Source organism: Strongylocentrotus purpuratus, unplaced genomic scaffold (genome assembly GCF_000002235.5).
Source record: "Strongylocentrotus purpuratus isolate Spur 01 unplaced genomic scaffold, Spur_5.0 spur5_scaffold_1, whole genome shotgun sequence".
Taxonomy (NCBI): Eukaryota; Metazoa; Echinodermata; class Echinoidea; order Camarodonta; family Strongylocentrotidae; genus Strongylocentrotus; species Strongylocentrotus purpuratus.
In genome coordinates, this window is record NW_022145594.1 from 17235449 (window position 1) to 17253211 (window position 17763).

A 17763-nucleotide genomic window follows, 5' to 3' on the forward strand; every position below is an offset into this window, starting at 1 on the left:
CCAACCCTGCAGTGTTAAGAAAAAGATGTAGAGGTGCTGTGGTCCAGTGGATAAGTCACCCGACTGCAGATCACAAGGTGTGGGGTTCAAGTCCTGCCGCGGCACTATTAATCTACATTTGCCACTCTCCACCCAAGTGTAAATGGGTACCTGATATGCTTGAGCGCTAGTCATAATTATTATTATTATGATAAAAATGATGAAAAAATTGTTATATTGATTGTGTGTGTCTGCTTTGCACAGTGACTTTGGTTTCATGGAGAGGGAAGGCTCGTACATCTGTATGAAGGACCCAGAGGATGATAGGGATCCTACGGTACAACCAGACCGCTGCCCTGAAGATACATTCTGGAGAAGGTCAAAAGGGTAAGCACGTTGATTTGTTTTTTATTTTATTTTCTTCTCATTCATGTAAATACACAGTTTTTTTATAACAATAATGATTTAAAGTACAATACCATAAGTATTTTTCTGACAATGAATCATGAACAAACCAATATATATATATATATATATCTGTATATAACAATTGTTATTTTCAAAAAAAGAAATGATAAAGTGTCACATACACTAAATTTCTTCAAACATTAAAACATTATTTGCGGAAGAAGGACAGTCATTGTAAGCAGATTGATTGATAGTACGACAGCCCCAGACAAAACTCATGAAATAGATTGACACATTTATCAAGCACTTAAGAGTATTTTGTCACTCAAATTCTGAATACTGTATATAAACTCACTAGTATACTGTAGGATCCCTTGTACTTGTAAATCCCCCATACAACTAGACCCCTACCATGAAGGTACTGAAAATAATGCCCTGAAGACATCTGGTGAAGCCCAAAGGGCAAGACATTGCAAAGTAATTGTATTGTATAGGTATTTGTACACAATTTACCTGTTATTCCCCATAATAATTTTAATATTATAGTATTAATGACTGCTTTGAGAGAAATAGTTGTTTTTATATGCTCAAGGGAAGGTTACAATTGTGCTATTGCCCCGAGGCGTGCCAAGGGCAATAGCCCAATTGTAACCTTCCCGAGAGCATATAAAACAACTATTTCTCGAATATTGAAGCAGTCATTAATACTTTTATATGCCGAAAACAAAAGAGTCAAGTAATGACACCACCTTGGCCTTTTTTATGAGTGTATCTTTGAGAGTAGACTAGATCTAGATTCTAGTCTAAGCAAGATATTTTTACAATTTTGGGGGTGGGCCGGCCCTGTGGGGAATAGAGAGAAGAACCTGCGCTTTCATATGACACCTCACTTATTGAGTATCACCTTCAGGATCACAACAGATAAAGGTTTGAATCTCGAATTGAAAAAAAAAACTTGACTTTTTTTGCATGGTCACGCAATGCACGTAGACTGCATAGAGACTGCATTGCGTGTAATCTCTATGGGAAGAATATAGCACACAACATCGGGTGCGCGATCAGACACCCTGACAACTATATCTATTTTCGTCCATGTCTATGCTGGTACTCCATTTTCAGCAACTAAACAAACATGTTTATGGATAATTTCACGTACCTTTTTTGTTGTTCTTGCTGTCAGCGAGTCTTGCATTTGATAAGTTGAAATCTTAGGACAGTTTCTTTAGCCATTTTTGTCTTGTTTGGAATTGTCTTGTCTTGTATGAAAATACCGACCAATTCCTCGCGCACGTACGGTATCCTCGATCGCTCAAACCATTTTTAACATGTAAACCTATGGGGTAACCATGGAGACTGAACTATTTTCCCGGTAACCATGGTTACTGGGATTTTAGAACTGTTTTAACCATGGTTACTGGGAATTTTACAGAAATAGTTAAAGTTTATGAATGCAATTTCGACCAATCAGATGGCTGGATTTCTTAAGTGAGGTATATAACACATATTATTGACCGTATCAGACATCTGAGCAGGGCAATTTTTAAGTTTTATTGCCCTTAGAATTTGAATTGATAAAACTGCGGGTGAAAAAATACTATTGACTGCTCAGCAAAGTCAAAGGGATTTTGTGTGTAATTTGCTGGTCAATATTATCACACGGTAAACCAATGAATTAATATTATTGTCAATACGACTTGTCATATATCACCCTGATATATGTCATATTGCCCTGAAGTCAGTCAATATTACTTAAATATCACATTGTAAACATTGAAATCATCAACATCATCACCATTATCAATACCATCAACACCATCATCATCATCATCATCACCACCATTATCACCATCATCACCACCATCACCACCACTATCAACAGCTTCATCATCATCACCATCACCACAGTCATATTGTTTCTGCAAGACTTCTAATCCTAAGCCTGAACCTGTATGTTTTTTGGCCTGTAGGTATCGCAAGGTGGAAGGAGATACTTGCCATGGAGGAGACGAGAAGTACTACGAGGCAGACCAAGTCTCATGCCCTGTTGCAGGTAAAACATGTTCTCTGAATTACATCAACTCTCAAACCTGGGGGTGTTTCACAAAGATCAAAAGTCAAACCTAACTCTAAGTTGGACTTCAACATTATGGAGAACCATTTGTAGCCTCAAAATAACATTTCAAAATTCAAGTATTTTAGACTTTTCATAAATTCCACATCAAGAACGTGAAATCTCCTTGATATTAGAAAACTTTTACAAAATATTTTCAAAGATGCTAACGGCTTTCCGTAATTGTTCAGTCCACCTTAAAGATAAGTTCAACTTATGATCTTTGTGAAACATACCCTGGATTGTATAACCGGTATATACAGTTCAACCTGCCGCGATTGCCATCCCTCTATATAAAGTCTACCTACATGTATGTCTACATGTATAGGGGCAGCTTCTGTTGTCTTTTGTTAGGGAGAAATTTATATCATAGAACCTTGTTCTTGAAAGACCCCCTGTCCATAGTGGACACTTCCTATGTCTGTGTCCTTTATACATGTGTAGACTGGTTTGATTGGTTTCTGTGTGTTAATGTTGGGGTTGAAGTCCATGTTAACTTTTGTTAACCCTCAGAATTTTTTTTTTTTAGTTTGTATCTGTGATATCAGACTAAATTTCAGTGATTTTTGTTGGTATTTATTAACATTAATTCCTTCTCAACAGTACAATATGAAACACAATGTATAATGTATATATACATGATATACATGTATGTAACAATGATTTCAACATAGAGTAAACAGTAAATAATTCAGATACGGAAGGAGGCGAAAACCTGAAAAGCATAGCTTGAGTTGGGAATGCCCATAATAAGTTAACACAGTTACTGAGAGAACATTATAGATATTATTATGATAGTAAATGGAACGAGACTTGTTCTGTACTTGTTCTAATTAGCGGCGGCTCCTGGGGGGTGTTTCACAAAGATCCTAAGTTGAACTTATCTCTAAGTTGGACTTAAAAAATATGGAAAGCCATTAGCATCTTTGAAAATATTTTGTAAAAGTTATTTTGAAAGGCATTCATTGTTTATTGAAATCATTCATATTTTCTATCATCAAGGAGATTTCATGTTCTGGATGTGGAATTAATAAAAAGTCTAAAATACTTGAATTTCTGCTTTTGAATATATTTCATTTAAAGACTCCAATGGCTGTCCATAATTTTTAAGTCCAACTTAGAGTTAAGTTCTACTTAGGATCTTTGTGAAACACCCACCTGATTGACTATAAGGGGAAAGGTATTTTTTACATTGACTTTTCCTGTTGAAACCCACAGAGAGTGCTGAGTTCATTCTCTACGCTGAACGAACAGAGATCCATCGATACTTCCTCTTGGATGGCTCTGACGAACGACTACCAATAGAGGGCCTACAGCTCGCTACTGCTGTTGACTATGATGTGGACCATGATTGCTATTATTACGCTGAAGTTACTTTTGATGAAATCCATGTAAGTGATAAGACATCATAATCTAATGTAGCGTCTTCTCCACTCACTTATTAAAGTGACTCCATAACATTGTCTCAGATTCTGAAACAAAATCCTGGTTTTAGCTCATGATGCAATGATAATTATAAACCTTTAGGTCAGTCAGGAACCCCATGACTTTTACGAGCTGATCGCCCGTCTGATTATCAAGATATTTATAATTGAAAATCGAAATCAAATTGTTTTTCTTAACGTTTTTTAGAACACTACAGTCTATTGGGTACAATGAGCATGTATGATAAAACCGGTCACTCAAAGATTTTTACTTTTTTTCCCTTAACGGTTTTTAGAACACTACAGTCTATTGGGTACAATGAGCATGTATGATAAAACCGGTCACTCAAAGATTTTTACTTTTTTGAGGCACTTCTTGGATCTTTTTGAAGCGCAATTTTGTTAGAGCTTCAATATTACACCATATCACAGACACTAAAAACACCTAGGGCCGTGCATCTCAGATTTAACACTGTTAAACGATGCCTTTAAGTAATCTAAAATCTCTTCTTCCAGTAGACCGTCAAATTTTTGTGATATGCTCTCTGTCCCTAAATTGTTGTTGCCTTCTCTTGTCTAATCCTGAAGATAATTTGATTTGATTGATTTCAAACCCTCTGCAGCGCTTCTGTCCAGGCGACTCCGACAACCAGAACCAGGTCATTGTAAGCGCAGGTCTTGATATGGTCGAAGGCATCGCTTTTGATTGGCTCGCAGAGAACCTTTACTGGGTGGACTCCAATAGTGATACCATTGAGGTTGCGCGCTTTGATGGACGCTTCAGACGAAAACTTAAGATAAATCTTACTCTAGACCAACCAAGGGCGCTAGCTCTGGACCCGAAGAGGGGGTAAGATTTACATACACATAATAGATTTAAATACACATTGCAACAGATTTACACACACACATTGCAACAGATTTACACACACATTACAACAGATTTACATACACATTGCAACAGATTTACATACACATTGCAACAGATTTACACGCACACATTACAACATATTTACACACGCACATTACAACAGATTTACATTCACATTACAACAGATTTACACACACATTACAGCAGATTTACACACACACACCACAACAGATTTACACACACATTACAACAGATTTACACACACACATTACAACAGATTTACATTCACATTACAACAGATTTACACACACATTACAGCAGATTTACACACACATAACAACATATTTTACACATTTTAGACATAGAGAGTTCAGACAAAGAGACTGGGAATTACAGGCTTAATGCCTTGATCTTGTTTTAGATAACTATGGTGATGGTGATGATGGCAACAAACCACTTTCAAAAGAGTTGACAAGCATATTTTGTCTGTTTGGAGCCAGAAGGGCGTCAACTGTGCATGAAATGATACAAATGTGCGCTTTCTGGCCCCAAACACATGATATGCACTGTCAACTCTTAAATCATTCTTTCACCATTTTTGGTAACAAAATGCTATCAAGTATCAAAACTATTTTCCCACCATTTTACGGCAGTTTCACAACCATTGAACCACTTTCAGAGTTGTTGAGAATATGGAGTTAATGCCCCTCGAGCTCCAAACAGATGACATGTGTCATTGTTAAACATTAAGGGTGGTAATTTCGATAGCGGACTAACTTTAATCCATGGTTTAATCTTCCAACTAAGTATGGAATGCCAAGTGTCCATATGAATATGTTTTTGAATAATTTAACCTGTCACTTGATTGAAATAAAATTTAATAACATAATTGATAAACAACAATGTATCTAAGAAATAATTATGTTATCATGGTAATTTAGGGACATATCAAATTATTAAAAAATATATTCATATGGACACTTGACATTCCATATTTAGTCGGAGGTTTAAACCATGAACTAAAGTTAGTCCACTTTTGAGAATACCACCCTAACTATCTCTGAACTTTTTAATTGATTTCATGCTAATGTGTCTTTATTTTAAATTCTTACGTGATCCTTAATAGTAACATGTACTGGACCGACTGGGGTGCTAATCCGGTCATCGCCACTGCCCACATGGACGGTCAGAACGTCACCAAGCTGGTCACCACAGGCATCTACTGGCCGAACGGTCTAACCATTGATGACCAATCTTCACACATCTTCTGGACGGACGCCCACTTTGATAGGATTGAGACCGCTTGGTTGGACGGATCCCATCGTGAAGTCCTGCTCGATCAAAACACCCCACATCCATTCTCCATCGCTGTTTACAAGGTATTTTGGAACTTCTTTTCATTTCAATTTTAATTGATTTCAATTTATTGTCCAATATTGGAAATTCGTTTTGTTCACATTTTACAAAGGTACAAAGAATCAAAATAAGCAATTTCAATTTGTTGTCAAATATTGGAAATATGTTTTGCTAACATTTTACAAACATGCAAAGAATCAAAATAAGCAATTTCAATTTATTGTCAAATATTGGAAATATGTTTTGCTATTAAACATTTTACAAACGTACGAAGAATCAAAATAAGCAATTTCAATTTATTGTCAAATATTGGAAATTTGTTTTGCTCACATTTTACAAAGAATCAAAATAAGTTACATACATAATTTTTGTTGTTAAGTGTTGCAGTTTCGATCCTGTCAAGTCTTTCCACTTTTCTCTTCTGTGAATGCCAATTTTTATTCAAGTTTACCAGTTTACTCATACAAGTCATGACAGACTTTACAAAAAGACTTTGCAAAAGATTTGTTTTTGTTGTTCAGTGTTGCAGTGTCGATCATGTCAATTCTTTCCTCATCAGACATGCTATTACTTAATACACCCAGAATAAAACTTGCTTGGGGCGATCAGGCTTTCTCTGCAATGGGTCCAAAACTCTGGAATAAGCTCCCTCTACAAATACGCCAACTGTCGTCAACAGAATCATTCAAATTTTTTTTCTTCGGTTTATTGTTGTTTTTTCTTTCTTATGTCTGTTACATGTCCTTTTCTCTAAGCGCCATGAGCACCGAAAGGTGGACCTGTGCGCTATACAAGTATCCACTATTATTATTATTATTATTATTATCGTTTCTCTTTAGGATATGATATATTGGGATGACTGGTCTCAGTTGAGTATTCAGTCAGCTAACAAGTATACCGGTGCTAATGTCCGAACTGTAGTCGCTGGTTTGGACAGTGCCATGGATCTCAAGATCTTTCATAATGCCTCGCAACAAGGTTGGTGGTGATTGGCAGTCTGTCTGGATAGTGCTTAGAGATGGAGAAATAGAGGGGGGGAGGGAGGGAGGGAGGGAGGGAGGGAGGGAGGGAGGGAGGGAGGGAGGGAGGGAGGGAGGAAGGAAGGAAGGAAGGAAGGGAGGGAGAGAGAGAGGGAGGGAGGGAGGGAGGGAGGGAAGGAGGGAGAGGGGAGGGAGGGAGGGAGAGAGGAAGAGAGGGAGGGAGGGAGGGAGGGAGAAATAGAGGGAGGGAGGGAGGGAGGGAGGAAGGAAAGAAGGAAAGAAGGAAGGAAGGAAGGACGGAAGGAAGGAAGGGAGGGAGGGAGGGAGGGAGGAAGGGAGAGAGAGAGGGAGGGAGGGAAGGAGGGAGAGGGGAGGGAGGGAGGGAGGGAGGGAGAGAGAGAGAAGAGAGGGAGGGAGGGAGGAAGGAAGGAAGGAAGGAAGAAGGAAGGAGGGAGGAGGAAGGAAGGGAGGGAGGGAGGGAGGGAGGGAGAGAGAGAGAGAGAGGGGAGGGAGGGAGGGGAGGGAGAGGAGAGAGAGGGGAGGGAGGGAGGGAGGGAGGGAGGGAGGGAAGGAAGGAAGGAAGGAAGGAGGGAGGGAGGGAGGGAGGGAGGGAGGGAGGGAGGGAAGGAAGGAAGGAAGGAAGGAAGGAAGGGAGGGAGGGAGGGAGGGAAGGAGGGAGAGGGAGGGAGGGAGGGAGGGAGAGAGGAAAGAGAGGGAGGGAGGGAGGGAGAAATAGAGGGAGGGAGGGAGGGAGGAAGGAAGGAAGGAAGGAAGGAGGGAGGGAGGGAGGGAGAGGGAGGGAGGGAGGGAGGGAAGGAAAGGGAGGGAGGGAGGGAGGGAAGGAAGGAGGGAGAGGGGGGAGGGAGGGAGGGAGGGAGGGAGAGAGGAGAGAGGGAGGAAGGGAGGGAGGGAGAGAGGAAGAGAGGGAGGGAAGGAAGGAAGGAAGGAAGGGAGGAGGGAGGAGGGAGGGAGGGAGAGGGAGAGGGGAGGGAGGGAGAGAGGGAGGGAGGGAGAGAGAGAGAGAGAGCGAGAGAGAGGGGTATGGAGGGAGGGAGGAATGAAGGAAGAAATTAATGAATGGGGGAGAAGGGAGCAGAGGAGAAGAAACGGCTATAATGAGATATACAAATAGGAGAGAGGCAAAAAAGTTAAAATGAGAGCAAGAGGATGAGAGAGAGGGACACACACACATACACACCAGCAGAGACAGACAAGGGGAGAGAGAGAGAGAGAGAGAGAGAGACAGACAGACACACACACACACACACACACACCACTACAGGGAAATGCTGTCAACCGTGGACCAAGTTTAGTACTTGTGTGTGTGTGCGTAGGTAATCACCAGCAACCGCGGACCACTCCATAGAAAACTACATCAAACTGCGGACGTACCTCCTATGGGATGATCCAGGTAACGAGCGCCTCTCCCGCGCAGTCAAAAGGGGGCGCTGTGACATTTCGCGATACACATCGGACTGATCCAGTCGATGTTGCCTACACGCTGTGACATCTAATATTCAAACGCCCCCTACGTCGTAAATTTGATACGGCGGAACCGGTATCGCAACCGTGGACGGTCCCCCATTGCAGGTACGTCCGCGGTTTGAGGTAGTTTTCTATGGAGTGGTCCGCGGTTGCTTGCGTTTTCCTACGCACACACACACCAGCAGAGACAGACAAAGGGAGAGATAGAGAGACAGACAGACAGAGACAGATAGACAGACAGACAGGGAGAGAGTGACAGAAAGGAGAAAAACAAGACAGAAAGAGAGATGATAATCTTTGGAGACATCATTCATTAATTTCAGTACTAGATTAATTTTGATTTATTTCATGTTCAATTCCTGTAGGCGTAAACCCCTGCTCCCAGAACAACGGCGGGTGCACCCACCTGTGCATCGTGAAGCCTGATGCAAGCAGTCCGGATGCGGTGACGAGGGTGTGTCTCTGTCCAGACGACATGAAGATCGTCATCACGCCCGACGGGAGAGAGGACTGCCAGTGTGAAGCGGGAGAGAAGCTTAACCTCACCACAGGATATTGCATGACTCAGGGTAAGTGATGATGATGGAGGTGGTGGTGATGATGATGATTGTGGTGGTGGTGATGGTATTGGTACTGGTTTGGGTATTGTGGTGATGGTGGTGTTGGTGGTTGTATGTGTTGTTGTTGGTGGTGGTGATGGTGGTGGTGGTGGTGACGGGAGAGAGGACTGCCAGTGTGAACCAGGAGAGAAGCTTAACCTCACCACAGGATATTGCATGACTCAGGGTAAGTGATGATGATGGAGGTGGTGGTGGTGGTGGTGGTGGTGGTGAAGATTGTGGTGGTGGTGATGATGGTGTTGGTGGTTGTAATGTTGGTGGTTGTATTGTTAGTGATGTTGGTGGTTGTAATGTTGGTGGCGACAGTGAGAGAAGCTTAACGTCACCTCAGAATATTGTGTTACTCAGGGTTAGTGATGATGATGATGGTGATGTAGGTGGTGGTGATGGTGATGGTGGTGGTGGTGATGGTGAAGATTGTGGTGGGGGTGATGATGATGATTGTGGTGGTGATGATGGCGTTGGTGGTGTTGGTGGTTGTATTGTTGTTGGTGATAGTGGTGGTGATGATGATACTGGTTGTGGTATTGTAGTGATGATGGTGTTGGTGGTTGTGTGTGATGGTGGTGTTGGTGGTGGAGATACTGGTGGTGGTGGTGGTTATCGTATTGATGGTAGTATTGTTATTGGTGATGATGGTGTTGGTGGTTGTATTGTTGGTGGTGATGGTACTGGTTGTGGTATTGTGGTGATGATGGTGTTGGTGGTTGTGTTTGTTGGTGGTGTTAGTGATGGTGATACTGGTGGTGGTGGTGATGATGTTGGTGGTGATGGTGGTGGTATTGTTATTGGTGATGATTGTGTTGGTTATGATGATGGTTTTGGTGGTGATGGTGGTGGTGGTTATGGTGACGGTAGTGGTATCGTTGATGGTGATGATGATGATACTGTTGGTGGTGATGATTGTGTTGTAGTGGTGGTGGTGGGGTGGTGATAGTGAGGATGGAGATTAAGAAAGTCGTAGTGTTGACGAGGAGGAAGAAGGATGCCGCCGTCATTGTTGGTCAAACAGTTTTTGAGCGTCAAGTCACGCCTGGCTGGAATGCTCCCCAGGGAGTGGAGATTGTGCACACATTGTGTGCGAGCAAGCACTGAATCCAATGACCGGGGTAATAGTATATCTGTAAAGCGCTTTAATAGAGACATTGTATTAAAGCGCTATATAAGCGGAATATTATTATAACCCCAAACTATATTTTAACACTAGGATCCACCTGTAATCCTGACCAGTTCCAATGCTTGGACTCTGATCGCTGTATTCCTAGCTTCTGGAAGTGTGATCATGAGAGCGACTGTGCTGACGGCTCAGATGAACTCAATTGTCGTAAGTTTTCCTAACGGTTTTCATTACAATAAGGGAGTTTACAGATACAATCTGCGCATGGGCAGATAAAGGTCACTTGTACCAAAATGGTAGAACCCACAGAGATGAATACTGGATATGCGCTCATGAAAGTTATGTAACATTATTCATTTATGCACCAACGGTACGTTCTATGATACGCAGGTGGAAGTATTCTTTTCAAGAGGTCAAACAAAAGGTATTCATGAAGCACATCTAGGACTTTGGCAGTTATTATTCTAAGATGCTCAAAGTGGAACTTCTCCATGTGTAAAAGATCTGTGGATATTTGGGGTCATTTGTACCATGTGCTATCTGTAAACTCCCTTATACAGTCTATTGGGGAATATGAGTATGGTAAAACTGGTCACTCAAAGATTTTTTACTTTTTGAGGCACTTCGTCTCGAAGCGAAATTTTGTAGGGCTTCAATATTATACCATATCACAGACACTGATAACACGTAGGGCCATGCATCTCAGATTTGACATTGTTAAACGATGCCTTTAATGGAGGAGCCAGTGCCTTTGAATGTTTTTATACAGAAATACGGTGCCATATATCACCATTACTATGAGTACATCAGAGCTGCCAACCATTCCGTTTTTGCCGGAATTACTCCGTTTTTTCCTCCAAATTACGGTATTATGTTTTATCTTCGTAAAATACGTTTTTTAATTTTTTTAAAATTTTTTTATTTTTTAATTTTTTAATTTTTTTAATTTTAATTTTTGTTTACATACCGCACGTCAAACAACTGCCCTAAAATGGTGATTTGATCACAATTCAAAAGAAAACTAATTTTAAAACATACTTGAAGAGAAAAATATTCTCAAAAAAATGAAATGCTGATAATACCAAAATAACCACCAAAAGAATTACCTGCTTGTATAGAAAAAACAGCATGAAGAATGAACATTTCTCCATTGGAAGTGTGTCGCGCGTGGTTGGAAGTTTGGTTTTCATGAATTTCTTTTTTTTTGCTTGAAATTCCTTTTTTTGGTTTCACAAGGTTGGCAGCTCTGTTACATGTATAAATAAAGTTGATATTGTGATGATATCAGTACATGTACTAAGAATGCCAGGGTAATAAAAAAAAGAATGTCAGGGTAAATGATTGTGATTATGATAATGACAATAGTAATGATTTGGATATTAATAATAAGAGTTATAATAACGATAATGATAATGCTAATGATATTAAGTAGTGATAATGATGATTAAAATATTGATGGTGGTATTGATACAGATTATGATGATGACAGTGACAAAGATAATGATAATGATTCCCTTGAAATCCCCATGATAACCTTTTATCTCCTTTATCTCTCATGTATTATCATCCAGCTTATTACACCTGTAGCCCTGATGAGTTCCATTGCAAATCAGGGGGTTCCCAGTGTGTTCCGCTGTCATGGGAATGTGATCATTATGATGACTGCGGTGATAACTCTGATGAAGAAAATTGTGGTAAGTCTCAAGTTTTTGTCGTAGATTCCCTTTTTTCCCCTCTCAGTTAAATCAAGCAATATAAAATATTTTGTCTTTATTCTCAAACTTAAATGTACTCTGTAAACTTAGTTTATTACATACATAGTTATCAGTATTTTGTTACTTGTATAATTCATGTGTTTTATTATATATTGTATTACTGTATGGTTTATATATGTCATTTGAACTTGTGGATATTTGAGTGGAAAAATAAATCAAATCAAATCAAATCAAATCAAATCAAAATAAGAAAATGCAGTTTTCGATTAGTTTGAAATTATTTGTTGTCGGGGCAGACATGAGGTCACTCAAGGTTTCATAGCTTTGCATGACCAACTTTTGGTAAATTTGGCGACAGAAGATGTGCTAAAATTGAAAGAAAATACAGAAAATGGCATGGCCTGAAATGCGGTGGTTTGGAAAATGCACAGACTTTTTTCCATGGAGACATCATATGGACCCCCCTAAGTACTGTAAGGGTTAAATCTTATTCATACATGTATATCGTCTTATATGTTCATCTTTCCTGACGTGTAACCACGATAAGTTTACATGTGATAACGGCCGCTGTATTCCAATGGGCTCCTTATGGACCCCCCTGAGTACTGTAAGGGTAAAATCTTATTCATATATTGTCTTATATGTTCAGCTTTCCCGACGTGTAACCACGATCAGTTTACATGTGATAACGGCCGCTGTATTCCAATGGGCTCCTTATGGACCCCCCCCCCCCTGAGTACTGTAAGGGTAAATCTTATTCATATATCGTCTTTTATGTTCAGATTTCCCGACGTGTAACCACGATCAGTTTACATGTGATAACGGCCGCTGTATTCCAATGGGCTCCTTATGGACCCCCCCCCCCCCCCTGAGTACTGTAAGGGTTAAATCTTATTCATATATTGTCTTATATGTTCAGCTTTCCCGACGTGTAACCACGATCAGTTTACATGTGATAACGGCCGCTGTATTCCAATGGGCTCCTTATGGACCCCCCCCCCCCCCCCCGAGTACTGTAAGGGTTAAATCTTATTCATATATCGTCTTATATGTTCAGATTTCCCGACGTGTAACCACGATCAGTTTACATGTGATAACGGCCGCTGTATTCCAATGGGCTCCTTATGGACCCCCCCCCCCCCCCTGAGTACTGTAAGGGTTAAATCTTATTCATATATCGTCTTATATGTTCAGATTTCCCGACGTGTAACCACGATCAGTTTACATGTGATAACGGCCGTTGTATTCCAATGGGCTCCTTATGGACCCCCCTGAGTACTGTAAGGGTAAAATCTTATTCATATATTGTCTTATATGTTCAGCTTTCCCGACGTGTAACCACGATCAGTTTACATGTGATAACGGCCGTTGTATTCCAATGGGCTCCTTATGGACCCCCCCCCCCCTGAGTACTGTAAGGGTAAAATCTTATTCATATATTGTCTTATATGTTCAGCTTTCCCGACGTGTAACCACGATCAGTTTACATGTGACAACGGCCGCTGTATTCCAATGGGCTCCTTATGGACCCCCCCCCCCCCCCTGAGTACTGTAAGGGTTAAATCTTATTCATATATCGTCTTATATGTTCAGATTTCCCGACGTGTAACCACGATCAGTTTACATGTGACAACGGCCGCTGTATTCCGATGGGCTTCTTGTGTGATCTGGATAATGATTGTTGGGACAACTCAGACGAGAAAGACTGTGACATCACAAGTGAGTTCATATTTGATCTAATAATCATGATAATACAGTAAAACTTGTCTATAAAGACCACCCAAGGGAGACAAGAAAAGTGGTCTTCATAGGCAGGTGGTCTTTGTAGACAGGTGCCTATAGTACATGTTTCAATGAGAAACCATTTTTAAGGGAAACGTAAACTGTGGTCTTAGTAGAGAGGTTGTCTTTGTCGACAGGTGGTCACTAAAGCAGGTTTGACTGTAGGAATGGTTTTAAATAATGACGATGATGATGAGAAAAACTGTGACATCACAAGTGAGTTCATATTTTTATCTTATAATAATGATAATAGTAGTAATTTGAAATAAAGACGATGATGATGGTAATGATAGTGATGACGTTATTGATAATAATATTGTTGTTGACAATGATGATGATGATAGTGATGATAATGCTGATGTTGATAATGATGATATTGATAGTATTGTTGATGGTGATACTAATGTTGTTGACGATGATGATGATGCAAATAATGATGATAGTGATGATAATACTGATGTTGATATTGATGATATTGATGATGGTGATACTAATGTTGTTGACGATGATGATGATGATGCAAATGATGATAGTGATGATAATACTGATGTTGATATTGATATTGATGATGGTGATAATAATGTTGTTGACAATGATGATGGTGATACTAATGTTGTTGACGATGATGATGATGCAATTAATGATGATAGTGATGATAATACTGATGTTGATATTGATGATATTGATGATGGTGATACTAATGTTGTTGACGATGATGATGATGCAAATGATGATAGTGATGATAATACTGATGTTGATATTGATATTGATGATGGTGATAATAATGTTGTTGACAATGATGATGGTGATACTAATGTTGTTGACGATGATGATGCTGCAATTAATGATGATAGTGAGGATAATACTGATGTTGATATTGATGATATTGATGATGGTGATAATAGAGATGACGATGATGATGGTGATGGGGATGATGACGATGATTGTGATGGTGGTGGTGGTCATGATAATGATGAAGATGATGGTGGTGGTGATGATGTTGACAATGATGATGATGTTGATAATGATGATGATGATGTTGATAATGATGATATTGATAGTGATGATGTTATTGATAATTATAATGATATTGACGATGATGATGATGATGTTGATAATGATGAATGATGATAATGTTGACGATGATAATGATGATAATGGTTCCAATGCATTATCTCTGCAATGTGGAACATGCCATTTGCAAAAGTGTGTCAATGTTTTACCGTCCTCTGGTGTGTTCACATTTCAGACATACCGACAACCATGGCAGCTGGGTGCAACGACAACTTCACACAGTGTGAACCCAACGGTCGTTGCATACCAACTACGTGGTTGTGCGATGGTGAGAACGACTGTGGTAACAATTGGGATGAACCACCGACACAAAACTGTGAGTATAAGTTGTTGTTGGTAATAGTTTAATGGCGTTCATTCAGTATTGAATATACACCCCATATCTTCAGTTTTTGTAAGAAAAATCAGTTATACATAAGAAAACTAAGAATAAAGATTTGTAATGATATAATTAATTAGGAGTCTCTGGATGGTTTGCAACTTCGTGTTTCTGCTTTTTTATAAGTTTAATCTGGTCAGCCCGGTTTTGATTGCATGGAAAAGTATAAGTATGAGTATAAGTGGGCAATGGGTACCGGTATATCAAAATTAAAGCCCAGTGCAAACTACACGATCGTCCTGTGATCTGATTTTCTATTAATAAATGGCAATTGTTTTAGGAAGGAAATCTACGGGTAATCAAACATCATTTTTTTGATTTAGATTCTAAATAATGATATGAAGACTGACAACTGAGTATTTAGTGCATTGAACTCCTCTATTCAGAATGAAAGCCAAATCAGGTCGCGAAGGTTTGAGCAAAATGCGATTAATATTAAGCAAGTTATTTCTGAAGTTGTCATCAGGGAAACCCAACTTTTCAACATTGTGACTTAACTTGCAAACTTCTCTCCAATTTGGTCTGTACCGACAATTTTGTAAACTTCCATTTTTCGTAGTTACTGATGATGGAATCGATTTGTTTCATACAGGGTTGTATAAAAAAATATATTTGCAATAATTATATTTAGGGTGAATGCATGATTGAAAGGACTTAGGTACAGCGCCTTTAGTCCTGTGGGAAAGTTGCTTTATAAATGTGATTATTATTATTATTATTATTACTATTGTTAATATTACTATTATCACTATTACTTTTATTAGCATTATTACTATTAGTAGTATTCCTATTACCATGATTACTTTTATTAGTATTATTACTGTTATTATTATTACTTTTATTAGTATTGCTATTATCATTATAACTTTTATTACTATTATTACTATTACAGTTATTACTATTATTAGTACTTTTATTATTGTTACTATTATTATCATCATAATTATTATTACTATTACAATTACTATTATTACTATTATTATTATTATTATTATTATTATTATTATTATTACTATTATACTTTTTCCTCTCAATACTATAATTTTATTCAGGCTCGGTAAACACCTGTAATTCTATGCAGTTCACCTGTCAAAATGGCAATTGCATTCCGTCCTATTGGCAGTGTGATAACTACGACGACTGTGGAGACAACAGTGATGAGCAAGGCTGCCCATGTATGTATTCTTGTTTGTTTGTTTGTTTTTATCCATTACAACTTTCTTCCTGTAATTTCAAATCAAGTACGGAGTATGCGACCGCACGTTTTCTTTTTTCTAAAAATGCTTTACAACTTTCTTCCTGTAATTTCAAATCCAGTACGGAGTATGCGACCGCACGTTTTCCTTTAAAAAAAAAATTCTTTAGAACTTTCTTCCTGTAATTTCAAATCGAGTACAGAGTATGCGACCGCACGTTTTCCTTTAAAAAAAAAATTCTTTAGAACTTTCTTCCTGTAATTTCAAATCAAGTACAGAGTATGCGACCGCACGTTTTCCTTTAAAAAAAAAATTCTTTAGAACTTTCTTCCTGTAATTTCAAATCAAGTACAGAGTATGCGACCGCACGTTTTCCTTAAAAAAAAAATTCTTTAGAACTTTCTTCCTGTAATTTCAAATCAAATACAGAGTATGCGAGCACATGTTTTCTTTTTTCTTAAAATTCTTTACAACTTTCTTCCTGTAATTTCAAATCAAGTACGGAGTATGCGACCGCACGTTTTCCTTAAAAAAAAAAATTCTTTAGAACTTTCTTGCTGTAATTTCAAATCAAATACAGAGTACCGGTATGCGACCGCACGTTTCCTTAAAAAAAAAAATTTCTTTAGAACTTTCTTCCTGTAATTTCAAATCAAGTACAGAGTATGCGACCGCACATTTTCTTTTTTCTAAAAATTCTTTACAACTTTCTTCCTGTAATTTCAAATCAAGTTCAGAGTATGCGAGCACACCTTTTCTTTTTTCTAAAAATTCTTTACAATTTCATCAAGTACAGAGTATGCGACCGCACGTTTTCTTTTTTCTAAAAACTCTTTACAACTTTCTTCCTGTAATTTCAAATCAAGTACAGAGTATGCAACCACACATTTTCCTTTTTCTAAAAATTCTTTAGAACTTTCTTCCTGTAATTTCAAATCAAGTACAGAGTATGCGACCGCACGTTTTCTTTTTTCTAAAAATTCTTTAGAACTTTCTTCCTGTAATTTCAAATCAAGTACAGAGTATGGGACCGCACGTTTTCCTTTAAAAAAAAAATTCTTGACAACTTTCTTCCTGTAGTTTCAAATCAAGTACAGAGTATGCGACAGCATGATTAACCCTATCCCTAAACCGAACCCTGATACAAGAGTCTCAACCTAATCCTGATTCTCAGCATAACCCAAATTTTATTTCTTACCTTAATGCCATTTCCTCAGAAATTAAGAATTTCTTGTAATAATTTTATTATGTGCAATGTTTATTTGTA

The 17763-nt window shown here is 38.8% G+C and overlaps 1 protein-coding gene across 4 annotated transcripts in view; it reads left to right on the plus strand.

The window, feature by feature from the left end:
• Positions 1–17763, plus strand: part of LOC582560 (sortilin-related receptor) — a 105828-nt gene that overhangs the window by 47274 nt on the left and 40791 nt on the right. For 3 of the 4 annotated variants that reach the window (XM_030977748.1, XM_030977751.1, XM_030977750.1), the window contains exons 13-24: positions 244–366; positions 2355–2437; positions 3716–3888; positions 4545–4771; positions 5919–6171; positions 6988–7126; positions 8979–9182; positions 10441–10557; positions 11922–12044; positions 13659–13784; positions 15097–15237; positions 16353–16475. In XM_030977748.1, the coding sequence (XP_030833608.1) occupies positions 244–366; positions 2355–2437; positions 3716–3888; positions 4545–4771; positions 5919–6171; positions 6988–7126; positions 8979–9182; positions 10441–10557; positions 11922–12044; positions 13659–13784; positions 15097–15237; positions 16353–16475 (1832 nt within the window). Of the gene's footprint in view, positions 1–243; positions 367–2354; positions 2438–3715; positions 3889–4544; positions 4772–5918; positions 6172–6987; positions 7127–8978; positions 9183–9357; positions 9400–10440; positions 10558–11921; positions 12045–13658; positions 13785–15096; positions 15238–16352; positions 16476–17763 lie in introns of all 4 variants that reach the window. The other variant, XM_030977749.1, reaches the window with a different exon arrangement.